This window comes from Tupaia chinensis, unplaced genomic scaffold (assembly GCF_000334495.1).
Source record: "Tupaia chinensis unplaced genomic scaffold, TupChi_1.0 Scaffold000096_1, whole genome shotgun sequence".
Classification (NCBI taxonomy): domain Eukaryota; kingdom Metazoa; phylum Chordata; class Mammalia; order Scandentia; family Tupaiidae; genus Tupaia; species Tupaia belangeri.
Genome location: NW_006159558.1, coordinates 5,027,252 through 5,047,346, shown reverse-complemented (window position 1 = coordinate 5,047,346; position 20,095 = coordinate 5,027,252). Strand labels below are relative to the sequence as shown.

The 20,095-nt window shown below is 45.6% G+C and overlaps 1 protein-coding gene across 1 annotated transcript in view; it reads left to right on the top strand.

Moving 5' to 3' along the window:
- Positions 1-20,095, top strand: part of ADCY2 (adenylate cyclase 2) — a 393,152-nt gene that overhangs the window by 342,531 nt on the left and 30,526 nt on the right. Inside the window, exons 17-19 of the mRNA XM_014585843.1 lie at positions 1,037-1,156; positions 3,225-3,394; positions 15,312-15,396. Coding sequence (XP_014441329.1) covers positions 1,037-1,156; positions 3,225-3,394; positions 15,312-15,396 — 375 coding nt within the window. The remainder of the gene's footprint in view (positions 1-1,036; positions 1,157-3,224; positions 3,395-15,311; positions 15,397-20,095) is intronic.

Here is a 20,095-nt window from a genome sequence, read left to right as displayed (position 1 = left end):
TGTATTGTTGCCCTGTGCCCTACATGTTTAGTACATACAAATGTATCCATTACTTGTAAATCCTTGATGATGGTTGATTTTGCTCATACAATCAATTTTCCTTCTTTTTTTTTTTTTTTTTTACTATAGGGCATGTGCACTCTCCAGAAAGACAGAGAGAGACAGACAGAAAGCAAGAAATCACCCCTAAGGGGGTGGCTAAGCCACACTCACTTCTCCTCCATTCTCCTTTCAGGATCTTGGGCACACACGCACACGTGCCCGGCATGAGTTTAAGCCACCAGGTCTGGGACTCAAACCGCAGTTGACTACATGGGAGTCCAGCAGCATAGCCATTACACTGACTGCTAGTCCTTTGTTTTCCTTCTTAAAACCAAAAATTTACAGAAAACTATTGACTCTTTATTTTTAAGAATTATTTTATTTATATTATTTTATTTTTTAATTTGATCAGAGAAGAACAGAGTGAGAGAGATAGAGAGAAAGTGAGAAAGCAAGCTGCCAGGTCCAGGACTCGAACCACAGTCAGCCATGTGGGAGTCCAACACCCTTAACCACCACACCACCTGCCAGTCCCACTATTGACTCTCTTACTGTTTAAAACAAGATGGTGCAAATACTAAAAAGAAATAAAAAATAAAAGATCCAAAGGCTTGGGTTTCACGGTAGAGAGTTTAAAGCTCACACAGCGATGCACACACATGAGTCTCACCACACCCCTGCTTCTGCTTTGTGCATTCTTAACGTAATGTCTGAGAGAAGTGCTTCCATTTACTTAACATAGTCTTGAGCTTCTGGGATCCTCTATTCCATATGTAGCACAATAATAAATAGTTATTTACTTATTCAATAGAAATACCCAAAGCTTCAAAAAGGAAAAGAGGAAAACTATCACTCACATTTAAAATAGAGACATCGGATTGTTTGCACAGTCCTAACGACACACAGGGGACACAGTAATTAATGACCTTTCCACCAAACTGCTGATTTTTTAACCTCCTTTACACTAATTCATTGAAAAACATTCTCTTCGCAGTTTTTCCTGAGCGACTCAGAGGAAATCGTCCTTCCAACTGCTAATGCGTCAAACATGAGCTCTTCTGCCTCGAGTAGCCAGGCGGCAATCCTGCGTGCACAAAATCTGTTTTTCCTTCCGGTAGGAACATTGCTCTCTTATTGCTTCTGCTGTTTCCCTGCAAGTTGTTGGCCTGTATTACTCAGGGCGTTCACCTTAGGGTCTGGTCTAGGCTTCTCTTTTCTTCCCTGGTCTCTGTTCTTGGGTCAGTCCTGAGTTTACACCTCTGGCCATCATTAGTCCTGGGCCCCTGGGACTAGAGAAACCCACACTCGCAGACTTACGATGTCATTCGGACCACACTGGCGTTTGCCGTCCTGACTGCTCCTGCACTTCCAGCGTGTGTCCTACCATATGGCCTTCAGTCAGGCCACAAGCTCTCTGGCTTCATTGCTTATAGATTTTGCTAATTGGCCCTGTGACTTCGTATCACCCTAAAGCTGTGACCATGGAGTTCACATCCCGTATTTCTGCTTCTCCTTTGGCAGGCACGAAATGCTGTCCCCTGGTTCCATCCTCAAATAACTCTTGCTAACTGACTCATTTTAACCAAAGAACTCCAAGTGAAATTTTAAAACTTACTAATGCATCAGTCTTTTAAGCCAAAGAGTTCAATCAGTCATTTACTGCGTAACGACTTCTTTCTTCCATGAACTGTTTGTGAGAGAAAGAACAGAAGAAAGAAAGGTTTTGATACTTTCCTTCTCATTTCCGGGATAATTATCTAAAATAACACAGACTATTCCCATCCCGTTTCCGTTTCAAGCAGTCAGTCTGCGAATGCCCGGTGAGCTCTTTGGGGACTGGAAGTGGTCACTGCTACGTCCTCTTTTGCAGTTCCTGCTTTGCTCCATCAGCTCTGACAATAATGGAGGCCTCTTCTCCTTACTCTTCTTTCCCTCATTTGCTCCCCTGCCATTTTGCTTTGGTCGTTTACCTTCTCGCCATTTTAATTGACTGGCTCATGGGCGAGATGACCAAGGTCCCATAGCAATGTCCCCATGAGCTTGGGAAGAGAGGGTGGAATGGCTTTATCCCTTATCCAAGGGTGCAGACTTTTAAATTAGGCATTATCTTAAGCCAGAGAGGAATGGACATTGACTCTTCTATTCTACGTAATGAGTCACGCAGGATTCATTGTGCAGTGTGTTGGCGGTAGTCTCACTGTGGGCAGTGCGGAATCCTCTGCTGTAGGGAACGATTTAAACCAGCTGTGTGGTCCACCTCTCTCTCCCTGAACCAACAGCACACCTGTGCACATGATCGTAGCCCCACAATAGAGAGCGTACCTGCCAGAGTCCCCCACAGTCTTCACATGCCACTTCCGGTTTGGTTTTCTCTTGTTTTTTAAAGTAAAGACGCATTTTCACAGAGGGAAATAAAAGGTAAAATTGGCAAGATTTTTTAAAAATGTCTCCATCCACTACATTTAGGGAGAACCGCCCACCATCTTGGCATCACAAAGGATGATGGTAATCATTACGAATTTCACATAGGCAAGTCTGCATGAAGTCTTCCTTGTGGTCAAAGCAAATAGACACTCAGGGTGGGAGGCGTGTGGCCCCACTGTGGCTCTTCCAGTTCTGGCACCTGTCCAGCTCCCAGGGCATTCCGTGCTTGCCTTGATCAAAGCTTTCAACTCAACTCCTTTGTGTTTTGACTCGACCTTCTGGCACAGTGTTTCTCCGTTAGTGGAATGTCTAGGCTTTCCTCCATTTTTAGCAGAGGTGTATGTAATGATTTACATCCTCTTAATGAAGTAAAGGATTGAAAAGCTGAACAAACTCAGCACATTATAATTTTTTTAATTCTGTAAATACATAGAGGGTCACACTATTTTTACTTTCAAGAAATAAATGCCACTTACTTAATAATGACATGGTTTTGACATAGAATTTTTGTTTTTTTCTCCAGAAACATTTTTGGCAGTATATTTTTATTTTCATTCTTCGTACTGTCTAGGTCAGTAGGCCAAGGACTGAATGATTCTTTTCTGAACCAGATCTGTTCAGGCATTGCCCACTGGCCTCCACGTTCACAGCTATTCATAAATGGACCAGACAAGCTTGGCAGTGGCTCCCAATTTTGGGAATGTCAACCTTCCCCAGAAGACTTCCTAAGTGTCTGTCTGTCATATCCCCTGCTCCAGTACTTCATATACAGCTGCATCCTGGGATTAATATCCTGTTCCGTCTTCCTGCGGGTGAACTACGAGTTGAAAATGCTGATTATGATGGTGGCACTGGTGGGCTACAACACCATCCTGCTCCACACCCACGCCCACGTCCTGGACGACTACAGCCAGGTCTTGTTCGAGAGGTGAGCCACCTCCTCTGCCTTCTCTTCACCTTAGTTCTTTCAAGGGGTGTTGATAACCGAGTGAGAATGGGGTAAATGCAAACCAGCAATGCCATTGCCATCCGGAACCATTGAGTGAGTTTCCTTGACGTGATAATTCAAAAAGCTGTGGCATGTTTGTTACGAACTGCATGGAATATGTACCAGCACCTCCACTTTAGGAAGAGGATTTGTATTTTAATCTGTAGTGTATTCGTAATACGCATCAGGGGTCTCAACCTCAGCACTGTGGACATTTGGGACTGAATAATTCTCTGCTGGGGGGGCTGTCCTGTGCATTGTACAATGTGGAGTGACGTGCCTGGTTTCTACCCACTGAATTCCAGCCATCACCCCCAGTCATGACAACCAAAACTGTCCCTAGAAATTGCTAAATGTCCCCTCCCCAAGAGAATGAAATGCCTGTCAATTCTGAAAAATACAAAAAAAAAATTATGTATTTGACAATGTAAATGGTTATATTCACAAGTTCTGCTGCTAAATATTTTATTAGAGATTTTCTAAAATACTACTGCAAGAAAGGGGAATGTCAGGAGCAGCAGATGACATAATGGTTACTTCGCGAATTTCTACCTAGTCAACCATGATTCGATTCCCGGACCTGCAACTTAAAACTTAAGTCAGGCATGTGTGCATGCATACCCAAGATCTAAAGAGAACAGAGGAGAAGGGATTTCAGGTGGCCATACCCCCGGGTGGGTGATTTCTTGCTTTCTGTCTCTGTTTCTTCAGTGAGTGCATGTGCCCTATAGCAAAAATTTCTCTCAAAAAAAAAAAAAAAAGAAAAAAGAAAAGAAGAGAAGAGAAAAGAGATGAGATGAGAAAAGAAAAAGAAAGAGAAGAAAGAGAGAAAGAAGAAAAAGAAAGAAAAGAGGAACTGTCAGGCTTAGAATTTTTTTTTTTTGAGAGAGCTTTTTACTATAGGGTGTATATGCTCACCGGAAAGACAGAGAGAGAGACAAAGAGACAGAAAGTGAGACATCACCCCCCAGGGGGATGGCCACGCTGCAATCCCTTCTCCTCCATTCTCTCGGGATCTTGGGCACGCACACACACGCGCCCGGCGTGAGTTTAAGCCACCAGGTCCAGGACTCCAACCGCGGTTGACTACATTGGAGTCCAGCAACATAGCCATTACGCCAACTGCTGGTCCCAGGCCTAGAAATTCTATGTTCTGCAAATAACTTGACTTCTAAGAAAAGGTTTGCTGGTGCCCGCCCACCCAGCCTTAGGACCAGCAGCAGCAGAAACAGTCCTGCCTGGTCCACTCACTCAGGTTTATGAAGTTTTCTATCGTCAAATTACTTCCATATGCTTACACTAAACATTTCACTCTCTGCTTTAAAAAGTTGTTTTAATCATGTTGATGTTCTCTATTTTACATCTCAATAGCAAAACAAAGTCTTATGTTGGATGTTCGGGTTATTTCTAAACCCAGGAGGCTTCTGAGTGCTTTGCCTCCTCCCCATAGAAGTTCTCTATTCCTTTAAGGTTAAAGAAATGCCTTACATATGTGCATGGGTTAGCTCCTTCACGATGCTCTTATTGACAGCACACAGCCATCTTGGCTGTTGGAGACCCAGAGTGAAGAACAGTGGTCTCCTCACTGCAAAGACATTTCTTCCCGTAAAGACACTTCAGAAGCACAACTGCAGGGACCAGGCAGTGGCACAGTGGTAGCACAACTGGGCCCACATGGCAAGCTCCTGGGTTCACATCCCAGGCATCCGTGTTCGAGCTGGGTATGCACGTATTCCTGCAGCCCTGGAGGGCTAAATCCGGGGATAGACCATGGTCTGAGGCCCTGTTGGGGAGAGGTGCTGTCTCTTTCTTTCTCTCTAGGAGAAATAAAGAAGTAAACTTAAACAAACACAATTACAGCATATCTCTTCACCAAATTTAATTTTCATCATCTTCCACACCATGAAGCCCTGGTAATCTGTAATCAAGCTTAGGGCAATGGAGTTGCAAAACTACATAATTGTATTAAGGAATTTTCTGATTCCTTAGCCAAGATGAGAATGCAATCAGAAGTGAATTTTCCAATAAATTCTCAAAACTGCTTTGATATTTTTCTACTGAGTCCAGAGAGTCTGCATATCATATTCCTAAATAAGCATAGCATTACTGATTTTTACATGCAGATGGGGCTATGACGTGTCCCCTTATTAAATTTATAGCACCTGAGTATGTTACACATCTGAAGCCAAAGGAGAAATTAGATTCACAAGTTTCTGATGGGGAGAGAATTACTTCTGGCCACCTGAGTGCAGGGCGTTAAGTGACACATGATCTCTGAGCTTCTGCTCAGAGCAGAGTAATTATTAGGATGAAGAAAGAGTTTTTATTTTTAGAACACTTTTGTGATATTCAGGGTCTTTCATGTTTATTGTCTTGGTTCTTCTTTACAATACCTATGGCTGGGAAGTGCTAACACGGAAGGCCTTGAGGGCCTGCCAGCATCTCTTCCTGTGGGCGTACTTATCCTTTAGCTCCTAGTCTTCTTTTCACTCGCTCTTTTAAAATGTATTTATTTATTTACTTATTTCATGAGTGAGAAACAGAGAGACAAGCACAGGTAACTGGGAATCACACTGCAATCTTCTGCCTCCCCAGCTTCCCCAGCCGGCTAGAATCACAGGTATACCTGTCCATGCCTGGTACTTGGTACTCACCCATCAGCCTCCTGCTCTGTTGGGGACATGGTGACCTGGAACCAAAGCCCAGACTTCCACGTAACTTGTGGCCCTGCAGAGAAGCACCTTACCACTGCTCCACATGGGGCTAAGCTTTAGTTCCATGTCTCAATCAGAAGGTTCTGGCATGTCTCAAACCAGTTCTTTCCCAGACTCCCAGAAATATTCATCCACTGAATGACAAGAATCACTGAAATAATAGCATTGTACCTCAACAAATGTTCTCCCATCCCAATTTAAAACCAACCCCAAATGAGAGACCGTAAGAGCAGTTGGGAATTCCGTCCTGATTTCTCCAGCCTCAGTGCCTGTTTGATACAACCCTACACCTCCTGCCCGAGGCAGAAACGATCGAGTGCATGTTCTTCCTCTTTTCTGAGATTCAAGAGCTTTTCCCATGAGATGACTGTAAAGGTCCATCGTCCTGTGCCTGGTTTATTAACACTCACACAGCTCCCTCGGGTAGGAAAGCGGGATTTTTCCCTCCAGCCCCCACCCCCCCAAATAAAAACCACAAAAACAAAAACAAAACAGAATCAGGCAGGTCTGGATTGCTATGCTTCGTACAGTGGTTTGTCCCCCAAAGATTCATGCCAGTGTAATGGCCTTGGGAGGTGTTGAGACCTTTAAGAGGTGAGACCTCATGGGTGGTAACTGGACCGTGAAGGCTTCGTTCTCCTGAGTGGATGAATGCATCCTCATGCAAGGCTGAGTTCCGTATGGCGCTCGTGAGGAGGAACATGTTCCCGTGTTGGTGCGTTGCTAAGGAAGATGGCTGCCCAGGTCTCTCTCCTTACCTGCCCACCATCCTCCCTGCTCCTGTCAGCCAGGCTGTGATGCTGAGCTATGTTTAGGACTTCTCAGCCGCCTGAACCATAAGCTGAATTAACCTTGATTCTTTATGTCACTCAGCCTCCGGTCTTCTTTGCAACGTAATAGCAGACTAAGGCAGGCCTGGGTCCTGAGAGTGGACAGGGTAGGTCCCAAAGCCAGAGGTGCCCTTCAAGTGCGGGCTGGCTCAGAGGACAGCCAGATGTCCCCTCTGGTTGTGGCTGTGTCACTGAGCTGTGGCCCTTGGGCCTGTGCCTTTGCTGGCCTTACTGTGGGCATCTGGCCTGGCCTTTTCTCACTCCTGCTTTCCTGCTTCTCGCTCATCTTCTCTCTGGGCTGTAGCAGGTTAACGTCCTTGCTGCCCACCGGGGCACTGGACCTGCTTCTCAGTGGTAACGAACACTCCAGTAGACCCACGTCGAGCTTTGGCACTCACCCTCTGCTCCCTGCAGCCTGAGCAGCTCCTCTGCCTCATCCCACCTGGAAAAGGTGGAAGGTACCCCCTATGGATGAAGGGGAACCAGCCTCTTGGTCTGTTAGACCCTTCTTGGTGATGTATTTGCTGAGGACGTTAACACACTCTCATATCGAGCGAAAGAACCAGACGCCACTGCTAATCCCCAGGGCTTACACTGCTGCTGGTTTAGTGTGGGTACTCAGTGCTCCTGGACAGTCTCAGCGCCCCAGTACTGACCGGAATGAACTCTCACATCATGCACTTCCCTGAAGACACAGCAGACCTCCAGCTCACTGAGGGTGTGTCTTTTCCTGTCAGCATCGTTTTTGTTTGTATCATGAAAGTTCAGAAGAAAGTTTGGAGAGGGTGTCTGTGTGAAGGCAGTGTCCACCCTGAATACACTAACTGACAGTGTGGTTACCCTGTACGTGGGCTCCCCGTGACCCCTGTGGCAGGGCCTTTTCTGAACCAAACATGTCATCGATAATGGACAAGTCACAAGATGATATAAACTAACAGGGAAATTTTTTTGCCAATAGAATTTTTAAAAAATCAGAAATAGGAAGACACTTTTATAGATTTATGAATGTAGAAAACAGAACTTTTATGGGGGAAAGAGACTACTTTGAGAGAGTGTGCCATTAAAATTCCATGAGAATGTTGGAGCCAGCAGGTGGCATAGTGATTGGGGTGCCGGACTCCCGCATGGTCAACTGCAATTCGAGTCTTGGACCCGGCAGCTTGAAATTCCCACCAGGTGCATGTACATGTGTGCCCAAAATCCTGAGAGGGAATGCCAAGGGATTGTGGAGTGGCCATCCCCTTGGAGGGTGGTGTGGTGGGTGACTTTTGCTTTCTGTCTCTCTGGTGAGTGCACATGCCCTGTTGCAAAAATCGCTCTCTCTCAAAAACAAAATAATAATAATAAATCCATGAGAATGGAGCAGCAATGTCTGACGCTTCACATTACCTGCTTATGAGACTCTTACAAATCCCCTCCTAGTGAGGAAGCCCAGACGTTTCTGGGGTTGAAAGGCCCAGAAACTAATTCTCTGGTTCTTGAAGCAGTCCTCTATCCTGTCTGTGAGTGCAAGATGTTTTTGGAATCGATCAATAAAGCTTCCAGCTCCTACCCATGCCACGTTCTCCCACACCTCTCCGCCAAAGCTGTTGGGGACACCGAGTACTCTCCAAGTGACGGTGAAGTTAATGACAGCTGATATTGCCGGAAGCTGTTTTGTCTCAAAGGTACAGAGTCTGCAGGGCTGTCAGAGTTCTCCTGAGTTTCTTCTCTTGCAGAACTGCAAGGTCTCATGGGACGCATGTGATTGTTTCTTGATGGACTTTGCCATTCAACCTAGAAATGTACCTTTCATCCTAAAGAACATGCAGGGTGGAGAACTCGAGCACAGGCACCAAAAAGGAGGCCTGCAGACTGGCCAGCTCTGAGTGGACTTTGGCCCAATAAAGCAATCCCTGGTGGAAAGCATGTACAGAAGGCGTTGGAGTGGCAGTCGGGTCATGTGTGGTGTCATATGGAAGCTCTCGGTTGTGGTGGTGGAAATATCCATGTAATTTTATCTACCCAGCACACACAGCTCCCCATGGAGGAGAGGCATGGGGCTGCTCAAATTGGCATGTGCATTGAGACCTCTGAATTGAGAACCTTCACTGGGGGATTTTTCTGCTTCCTGTCTTTTTTTTTTTTTTTTTTGGTGTCTCATAAAAACCCCAAAGGCTAGAACTTGAGATGCTGTGATGCATTTCAACAATATCTCAACGTAGGATCAGCTGAGAATGAATGAATGGCAAGTCGTGAGGGAAAACCATGGGACTGTCACATACAGGAGAAGGGCAGATGGGACAGTCTTGGGATGTTGCCGAGCACCTGAAATCTCTTTAAAGTCTTTTATTTAGAGAGCTACTCCTCATGATCTATTCAAGTTAATATTGAAAGGGTTTAAAATGACCAGCTTCCCCAGCCCTGCCCACTTCCCCCACCAGTGCCACCTGACAGAACTGAGAATACAAGGTGTCAGCCTGACACCCCCGGCAGGCAGGCAGTAGAGGAGGTAAACCCAGCTGCCTCGCTTTAAAGAGAAGACTCGTCCTCCAGGTTCTCCAGTTCTGCCAGGCTGCCTTTCCTTCTGTGAAAAGCGTCGCTCTTGATCTACTCCTTTATCTAACCTAAAAACGAACACGGCCTGAAGGAAGACACTCAAGTCTTAGGCTGTTTTTTGTTTGATGTTAGAATAGAGGGAGGGAGCTCACAGAGCCTGTGCCCAGGAGGAAACAGCAGAAATTTCTTATCATCAGCAATTCCGTCTGTGATGCTAAAGCTCTGCAAGTCCCCACGGTGCTGGTGGCTTCCTGCTATCTCTTCTCCACACAGCGAAACCACAGCGGTGTCAATCAAGGCACATTACTGTCTCCTCCGCAAAGGGCCGGCACCGCTGTCCAGCCCGAGGGGGCCATCTCTCCCGATGCAGCTGTCTCCAGGGCACATTTCCAAGCCAAGCCTGTCCCTTATTTTGTGGGTCTGTTTGCGGTACCGGATGTTTGGCTTGGCATTTGAACCAAGCTGGAGGCTTTGAGCCGCCTGTCCCTGGATGACACTGGGCCAGCCTCTCTAAAAGTTTGTGGAGGATTCTGGGGATCTGCGTTTGGCCTGAGGAGGAAAGTATCTATTGACCCCCCCTGAGGAGAAGGGAGCCATTTCCAAGCCAAGACGATTGGGTGCCCACTTGTTCATTTCTTAAAATACCCTTCCATGGGGCACCCTTCACATGGGCTGTAGGGGCCTGCTTTATCTCCAGGCAGCCATGAACCAGGACAAAGTCACTGGGTGACTCGGGTTGGGAGAAGTGTCCAGAGAGGAGGCCCTGGGTGCCACTTCTGCTCACAGGCTCGAGGGGTCATAGTGAGAGTACCCGGAGGGTGTGGTCACAGTCCCCAGCTCCTTCTCAAGTCAGAGATGAAGATTCACTGCCGTGCGCAGGGCTGTCTTCATTTAGTTTATGAATTTTCACTCCAACATTTGTTTGCTGGGGTTTTCAGTTTGGTCTCATTTTGGTTTGTCATCTGCTCCTGTAAGTCAGGCTGCAGTCCATGCTGAGTGAGATTCAGTGAGCACACGTGCCCTTGTGTCACATCGGACAGAGCCTTCACTCTTTGCTTCATCACAGAGAAGATTCAGGGTTCAGGAACCCCTGTGGGCAAAGCCTGGTGTTTCCTACCACACGTGTAACACGGAGGCAGCCAGAGAGCTGAGGTGGGCCAGCTGCAGGCCATGAGGGTGCCGAGTGGCCGTGGGCTCCTCTCTCTGTAAACTTCTCTTTATGAGTCATGGGCCTCAGGGGTCAAGGTCCCAGAGGTCAGACTATTTTTATCCCAACTAGTTATCTAAGATCCGATTTTACTTTAGCCCGTCCACTGTTACCAAAACAACAAAAACTAGGTATCTTTGGGTACTCTTGCTCTTAAAAAAACGAGAAGCTCATTTCACCTAGAAAAACATGAAATTTGGGGTGTGGTGGTGCCCGCCTTATGAAAAACATGAAATTTTGTGAAGATTACGTTTGTATCTACAAACGCAGATTGCTTTCTCTCCTGAGAATGATGAAAACTCCTTTTTACCTCACCTGAACTATTTGCCTTTAGGGTGGAGACTAGTTCACCAAGTAATTCCTCCATCTTTCTCACCCAATTTGTTAGGTTATTTTGTTTTTCTGGACGCCTGAAACTTGAGGGCCAGAATGATTGCTTCATTTGCGGCCTTAGGCAAGGGCTGAAAATTAGTGCGTGGCTTCAGGCATTGTTTGGGCACCTGAATCCCCAGGTCTCATTTTTAGAACTGAAACTGTGTGTTCTGTCACATTGTGCTACCACAGTCACCGTGTTAGAAATGGCCTTGGAAACTTCTCAGTTATACTAGCATGTCACCCCACCCCCTTGGTGAGGGTGCAACCCTAGCATGTGACCGTCAAAGGGGATGTCATTCTTAATGGTTAAATGGGGCTGGGGAGGAGACCTCGCATTCAACTGGCTATCACTTTATAATTGGCTAACATGATTGGTGGGTTGAATCATTTCTTCTCCCAAATAGATACGTTGCAGTTGTAACCACTAGTTACTCAAAATGTGACCTGATTTGGAAATAGGGTCATTGCAGATGCGATTAATTAAGACGAGTCAGGCTGGAGTAGTGGGTGCCCAAATCCAGTACGCAGTGTCACATGAAGATACACAGGGAGAATGCCGTGTGGTAATGGGGCAGAGGCTGGAGTGATGAGCTGAAAACCAAGGAGTGCCAAGGATCACTAGCAGCCACCATATGCTGAGACAAGCACAGTAGGGCTTCCCACCAGATTCAGGAGTGCATCATTTGATTTCAGACCCCTTGCTTCCAGACTATGGGATAATGAGCATCTATAGGTTGTTTTAAGCTCTCTAGGGGGTGGTACCACATTAAAGCAGCCATAGGAGCCAGCAGCTGATGTGGTGGTTAAGGCGCTGGCCATTCCCACATGGCTGACCACAATTCAATTCCCAGGGTTAGGGTTAGGGTAACTTGCTTTCTCACTTTCTTCTCTCTCTCTGTGTCTCTTTGTGGTCAATTTAAAATAAATGAATGAATAAATAAAATAAAGTAAATAATTATTTAAAAATAAAAGCGCCTTAGGACACTAATACGGTGGTGAATGCAACCTAACTCCGTAGGAAGATGCCGGGAGCTTCATGGGTTTGGATGCTCTCTGCAAACTGCATGTTCCCCTCCTCCCACACAGACACAGGAGCAGGGTGGCCAGGAAAGGACCTTTGCAGGGGAAGTCAGTCATTTGACGACAAGAGCCCTAATGTGTCCTCACGTGGAGCATGAGAGAGAGAGAAGTCCTCCCTGGGAATTGGCCATTCCTTTTGCTCACCAAGAAGAACTTTTTGAGAAGTGAAATCCAAGAAAGCAAGATGGAGGCCCTCCTGGTTGAACTGCAGAAGAGGAAAAGGCATCCCTGTGTCAGTCCACATGTCTGTTCTCCTGGCTGCCCATGCCTTGTCATTTCTGAGGTCGGTTTAGGCTGCACTTTAGACTGTACTTTTTTTTTTTGGTGGGGGTTGTCATAGGGCACATGCACTCACTGGAGAGAGATGTAGAGAGGGAAAGTGAGAATTCATCCCCCAGTGGGGTGATCCTGCCACAGTCCCTTCTCTTCGATTTTCCTCTAGGGACTTTGAGCACACATGCGTGCATACACATACACACACACACACACACACACACACACACACAGCATGATTTTCAAGTCATTGGGTCTGGGACTCAAACTATGGTTGGCCAGGTAGGAGTCCAGCATCTTAACCATCATGCCACCTGCTGGGCCCTAGGCCATATGTTCATCTTCTCCCAAGTTCAACACTGAGAGCCCTCCAGTGTTGCTTTCTCCAGTCCTTGCCTGTACCCTCCACTTTCTTGAGAGGACTCTAGAGGTAGGAGTCCATGGGACAAGGTGTTTCCACCCTCTATGGGTTCAAATGCATGAATACGAGGGAGATCCAAAAGGATTTCTCCCAGCAGGTTGCTCGGTGCATTTCTGCACGATTAAGTGGAAACCTGGACAAGCCCCTGAATTATGGAGGAGGGGCCTGCCTCTGACTCCTCCAGTGAGAAGGACCTGAGCTGCTCTGCCCACTTGTAGCATCTGGTCCCTTCGGTGGAACTGAAAGAGGGGCCTGAGTTCTGATTCGTAGCACTGATAAACCACTGCAAAATCCTGGCCTAGGTGTTAGCATTTACTCTTAGCTTAGGGCTTACAGAGTGGAGGGCAGGTGAAGGGAATATCATAGCTGCTTTCTCTGGGCCCTTGGAATTGTGAAGTAATGTGACAGCCAAGAAGGGACATGAAAATTCAAAACTCAACCTGTGGCTGACCCCATAGACTGGCAGTTAAGGGAGCTGGATCCTACATGAACCCTGACATTTGAATCCCAGCCCCAGCAATTTGGAGAATATGCCAGCATGTGTGTGTGCATATCCAAAATCCCAACAGGATGGAGAAATGGAGGAGAAGGGATTGTAGCATGACCCCACCTCACTGGGGTTGCTTTCTCCTTCTCCCTTTCTCTCTCTCTCTCTCTCTCTCTCTCTCTTTGGTGATCCCACATACCATCTGTCAAATGAACAAAATTGTTTAAAAATGAGAAAACTAACAAGTCAGCATGAACCAGCTTCTTAGGACATCGGTTGTGTCGAATTCCTTTCACTAACTATTCAGTGTGATGCCAATATAGTCGATGTAGAAAAACAAGTTTAAAATTCATTGAAGTCAGCATTGCTTTTAAACATTTGTGGTCACTTCAACTGTGCTGTTAGACACAGCTGCCCTGGGCCCGGAAAGACACATCCCGCTTCGTGACGTGAGCTCGAGTGAAAGCGGCGAGTGGCCTGCTCTGCTCCTTCATGCTCCTGCTCCCACCACTCTGCAGCCATGGCCTCCTGGCAGTTTACACCCCAGACTCTTCAGCCAGAGCTGGCTGGGTGGACGGCAAGATCCCCAATAGGAAGAAAGTACACCCTTTCTGGAGAATCCTCTGAGGTCCCATGCCCTGACACCAGTGGGACCAGGTGACTCTGTCTCCTTGTTCCTGTAGAAATCTCCCTTTCGTTGGCACATGGATCTTTCATTCTGTTAAAGATATCTGCCGATCTGCACCTCCTTACCCATTTCTCCAGCTTCCTGGCCACATCCCTCTCCCTCATCGCTCTGCAATTAATTCTAAGAATCCTGAGTGCCATTTACGAAGGGCTTCCCATGCCTCAGGCTCTGTGCCCGGTGTATAAATATTTCATGCAGTGGCCAGAGCTTCCTGTGAGGTAGGTATTGAGAACCCTGCAATGGATGAGGAAAGTGAGGTGTATCCAAGGTGTATCCAAGGTTTATCGAATGTGTATCGTAGGTGTATCCAAGACCCCGCAGCTCAGATGTGAACCCAGCTCTCTCTTGGAAGCTCACTAGCGCTCTCAGTACTACCCCAAATCCTTTTACTAACTCATGGCCCTGGAACCCTCCATGGAGGGACTGGGAAACTGCAAAGCGAGTGGTTACCCGATACCCGCCCTCAATTAAATACACTCGACACACCCTGTGCAACAAGGTGCTCGTACGTAATGAACGTCTCCCCTGTCCTAGTTCCCCAGAGTCATTCGAGAGTGTCAGTGGGCAATGACAGTCGTCAGTTGATGTGGTCTGTGTTGGCCGTCACTGTCTGGATGTTGTAGTGAGGATGACCCGCCCCCGGCACAGAGAGAACTCGGCAGGATCAGTCACTGATGTACCTGGGCCTTCGAGAAGCTGGCTGTGTTCTGTGGCCTTCCATCTCAGTGCTGCTTTCCCGGTGCGAAGTCAGATGAAAGACTGAGCAAGAGCCCTGCTGCTAGGAGGTTACGTGCAGCTGCGTGATTCACAGGGCAGAGTAGCTGGTGGGAATTGAGTTTCCGCTTCATTTTCAGACCTCGTGTGATTATTCATTTCAAGCACACTGTCTCTTTCTGAGGATAACAACTAAAACCTTGAGGAAACCATACATCAAATTATCCACGTCGATCCCCAAAGTGTAAATAAGTTGCTATTAATATTCTTCTATTCCTCCCTTTTGCCTTTGTTAGAACTTGATATATAGCAAGAAGGCTCTATTATTTTGGAAGGATTTTTCTTCCTGTGCTCTCAAGGTAGAAGGTTTTTGATTTATCTTGATGCAGTGTGGGTTTGAATATTTATCTGAAATAGGTGCTTTTGGCTGACGCACCATGTAGACAAGCTCTCAGGACTGAAGTTTGTAGATACTTGAATTCTAAGTCCTGTGTTCATGTTGTTTTGTTATGTTGTCTGTTTTTTAATAGGCCAGGTATTTGGAAAGACCTAAAGACCATGGGATCTGTGTCACTCTCGATATTTTTCATCACGCTGCTTGTTCTCGGTAGACAGGTAAGAAGTCGCCTTTTCTACGTACCTTCCCGCGAATGCCGTGCTAGTACCGCTTCGCTGACGCGCCCTGCAGTGAACACAGGTAGAATCATCACATCACTGAAGAAAAAAGTGCAAGGTGTGAGTGCTTAGATGCAGACGAAAGAGAGTTTGTCCTTTTCTCCACAAGAGGCAACCTTTGCAATGGCAGACGTGTGAGCCGCCTAACTTCCTGTTAAACTTCAAAATAAATGTCGGATTTTGTCAGTCTCCAAAAGTGTTTCCCATAGATTCCAAGTAACTGGCATTATTCAGAAAAATATTCCCTGGACTGGAGTGTTACTTGCATTTGAAAACTATACAGCGTGTGACTTTGCTTGCATTTCTCTGAAGTAGGTGTGAATCCATTTGCTGTAATTCGCAGTCATTCCTAGAAATATTATCCTCTGTTCAAAAGCTTTATTTTCTGATACAAATGACATTCGTCCTCCTTGCGTGGGCCCTCCACTCTGACTTGGCTTCCCAGTGGAGCCTGGGGGGACAAAGTTGTAGTGACAATTATTCTTCCTCTTGTAAGGACAGTTTTCTTTCTCTACCTACAATGAAGACTACAAGACTCCCCCAAAACCAGGCAGCATGGCCTTGGCCAAACTCTGTCATGGGTGCTGTGAGGCAAGCAAAGAAGTGATTTCTTTGATTAAGAGGCAATGCGGTTTGAATTTTATATGTATATGCATATATATGCATATGTGTGTATAATGTGTATGTATATGTATACATGCATATATTGTGCATGTGTGTGTATGTGTGTGCGTGTGTATGCGTGTTATTGTGCTTTTCCAGCAGAGAGCTACTTTCTTCCCTCAGAGAGTGCCACCTGTCAGTGTCCCTGTCTTGCTGCAAACATAAGGCCTCCCCCACACTTACCCATGTCTCCAGTATGATGTCCGTTCTGTGTTCTTCAGCTTGTGATTTGAAAACCTGTACCGCATCCTATTCTTTTTCTCCTACTTTCTCCTGCCCTGCTTTTTACTTGACACTGAGCAGCTTTCTGTTTTCGTTCATGGCTTGTCCTCCCTCCAGAAACCCCCGAGTTCAGAGTGGAGGGATTGGACTATCACCTTGATGGTAATTCCTCAGGAAACAATGCAGCCCTCACCTCCATGAGGTCACCTGATGCTCCACTTCATACCCAGGATCCTTTGCCCTGCAGCTTCTCCTGCAGGAATCCTCACTGAGACTGCTCCACAGAAGCGCCTTTTAAAAACCTAGAGCCAATTCAATTTTCCTGGCTCCTTAATCAGTCGTTGAGATGATAAACATGCAAGATTACATAAGTGGGGTTGAATCAATAACTGGCAATTAATTGATCCATTACTTTCTAATCAATATAAGATCATCAAAAGCATCCCACATTATAGTTGAGCATTAATTTAACACAGTTGTGATGCCAGTCTTACAGGGAGTCATTTTTTTTGTCATTAACATAGTAAGTAATATTTTTACCTAGAAGCCTAGAACAGTCACTACTCCCTAAAGGAGTAATCATTCTCCCTAATGATTCTTTAACAACTAGCTATGAATAACTTACTCTGTATAAGGCACCACAGGAAATGCCAAGGTGAGCCGAAGGGCTGACCTTCAGTCTAAATCACTAGTGAACGATTCCCTAAGGTCCCAGGTCTTCTGGGCTCAGAAGGACTTTGATGTCTGTGACACAACCTTCTGCACATCCTTCCCAAAAGTGTATTACTAACAGCTGCCCCATAAACAAACAATTTTCAAGTGCCCTAAGGATTTGTGGCCTCAGAGTTTTTGTACTTGACTGGCTTATTAAACGATAGCACAGACTTTTTGCACCCTTTTTGCATTTTCCCTGATGACAGTCCTGTCCTAGAACATTATTTTAGAAATGATAGAGAGGTGTTTGCTTTCTGAGCAAATTCATGTATTCAGTATCATTCAAGGTATGTTAGTAATTATAATGAAAACATAACATGTTTCTTGTACAAAAGCTATGGTACTGTTTGCTCTACTAAAAACATCACTTTTGATAGAATGTTAGCCAATGCAAAGCTGCTTTTGAAAAAGGAAGAAGCCCTGTTTCAGCAGGTGTAAGAGTAGCACGTTCCCATAGAGTATACATCTTCGAGGTGGAATGCATTCATGGCAGAGAACCAGGGACAGTCCCCATATGTGACCTGAAATTGAGACCAAACTCATTCTTTTTAGTTTTTTAATAATATGGAGCAAATGTGCACACATGCCTGAGAGAGAAAGACAGGGTCGACAGGCTCTCGTCACACTGCCATCTCCTGTCCCCAGCCCTCTAGCTCCTTGGCGTCCTGAGTACCTGTGCACACCCACTGTGCTTTCAGATCAAGCCAAGCACGCGCACCCCCTGTCAATCATCTGGCTTCCAGCCTGGGCCTGAAATAATTCTCTGGAAGAGCTTAGAAAGCAAGAATTAGCACAATCGCTTATGCCCCATGTCCCAGCCCTGTGAGCCTTGTTGGCTGTCCATGTAGGGAGAAGCAAAACTTCTAGTCTCTCAGGTGGTTCTCAGAACTAGACAAAGCTAGAAGCTGCCTTTGAGGCTGTGCTGGATATGAAGGTCGTAGGCCCAGAAATTACCTGGATAGTTCTTCCAGACTTTCTGCCATCTGTCCTACTGATTGAGCCATTGGAAAACAATTCTATGTCTTTCTTAGAGATCTGGGCCCCTGAACACTTGTTGAATAGCTCCAGACAGATTCTGAGAAATCCATGGCAGGCCCGGGAAGCAAGGCTGAAAGCTCAGGCTGCCTGGATGTGTTTCCTCTGCTCTCCCATCGACAAAATTCTGTGGCTTTGCTCCTTTGCACTGTCCTCCCCCAGGTCACGCAGGCGGGGGCACATCTTTCTCATGTCCAGACACCAGCGATTGATTTAGGACCCATTTTGCATCCAGGATGACCTCATCCCAAGATCCTCTACTGAATTACATCTGCCAAGACCCTGTTTTCGAATAAGGTCATATTTACAGATACCAAGGGTTAGACTTGCAGCTATCTTTTTGGAGACATTATTCAATCCATCATAGTCAGTTTGAGATAGGAACACGTGTCTCCCCTGGAGCCTCTAACTGAGTTTCTAATGCAGCAGCTACTTACAGGAAAATAACAGGAGCCTGCAGCAAGTGGCATTGCTTGAGAAGGTGATACATAAATAGATGATAGATAGATGATTGCTAGATCATAGATGATTGCTTGATCATAGTTAGATAATAAATATAAAAATAGATGATAGATATTGAATAGGGAGATGATAGATACTTCACAAAGTGTCACTTTCAGCCAGATGTAGCTGGTTTCGGATTATTCTGATTCCTTCCAGTATGAGGCACCCCGAATGCTTGCCTATTGTGCAGTAGCAGCCACTCAGAAAAACTGAGGGGCCTTAGCTGGTTCATGGGGAACTTTCAAATCTATGTAAATGGGGCTTCCTGCATTCCTGACTCCTTAAGGGAGTTCCTCTTATGTCCCCCTCAGTTTGATTCTGCGTGTACCCCTGTGTTCTCCTAACACCTCCACTGCTTGTCAGTTTAGTCAAAGCTGGCCACACTGCTAGTTTATCTCCCTCAAAATCCAAATAATCTCTCCAAGTGAGAGGGCTCTGCTAGTAAGTGCAGCACGGTTCCTGTCCAAACAGAGTGGCACATTTCGTGTTCATGTAAAACATACAAACACGCTTTTAAGCTACCTCTTCTGCAGTCCTTTTTGGAAAATGTCTCACTACACAAAGAGGTAGAAACAAACACCCCAGCAGAGAAGGAGGAATGTTTTCTGATCATATCATACATAGTTGAATGAAAACTAATTGGCAAATGATCATTGTCTTTTCAGGTTTAAAGTGTGTATTTATTTTTTTAATTTCATTTTCGTTTATACATTCAGTCAAGTTATTTAGGTTACAAAGTGAATATTTCAACATGTGAACATTTCTCCCTAGTCCAGTTGATAAAACTACAAAATTATCTTCAACAGATAATACCCCATTTCTTTGTCCCATTAATGCTTTGCCTCTCTATTTTTCTTCTAAATGTCTCTCCTCAGACTCTACTCTAACACACACTATATCTGATAGTCACATCCATGTACTGTGTTTCTATATCCTTTAGTCAATCAGTTTCAGTCACAGAGTGTGGACTCTCGGTATCTATTAAGTGGGGACATACACTCCTTCATAGCCTGACTAGCTTCACTCAGCAGTAAATCTTCCATATTCTTCCATTTTCTGTCAAAAGGCCAGGGTTTTATTTTATTTTATTTTATTTTTTTATGACTGAGTAGTATCCCATAGAGTATATGTGCCACAGTTTTTCAATCTCTTAGTGGACATTTGGGTCAGTTCCATATCTTAGCAATTGTAAATAGTGCCGCAGTAAACATCGATGTGCAAGCACTTTTCCAATTAAGAATTCTTCTGACCTTTGGGTAGATACCAAGGAGTGAGCTTGCTGGATCATATAGTAATTATATTTGTAAATCTTTGAGGAATCTCCAAATTGTTTTCCACATTGGCTGGACCAATTTACATTCCCACCAACAGTGTAAAAGAGTTTCCCTTTCACCACACCCCCACCAGCACTTATCTTTTTTTTTTTTTTTTGAGAGGTTTTTGCTATAGGGCGCGTGTGCTCGTCAGACAGACAGAGAGAGACAGAGAGACAGAAAGCGAG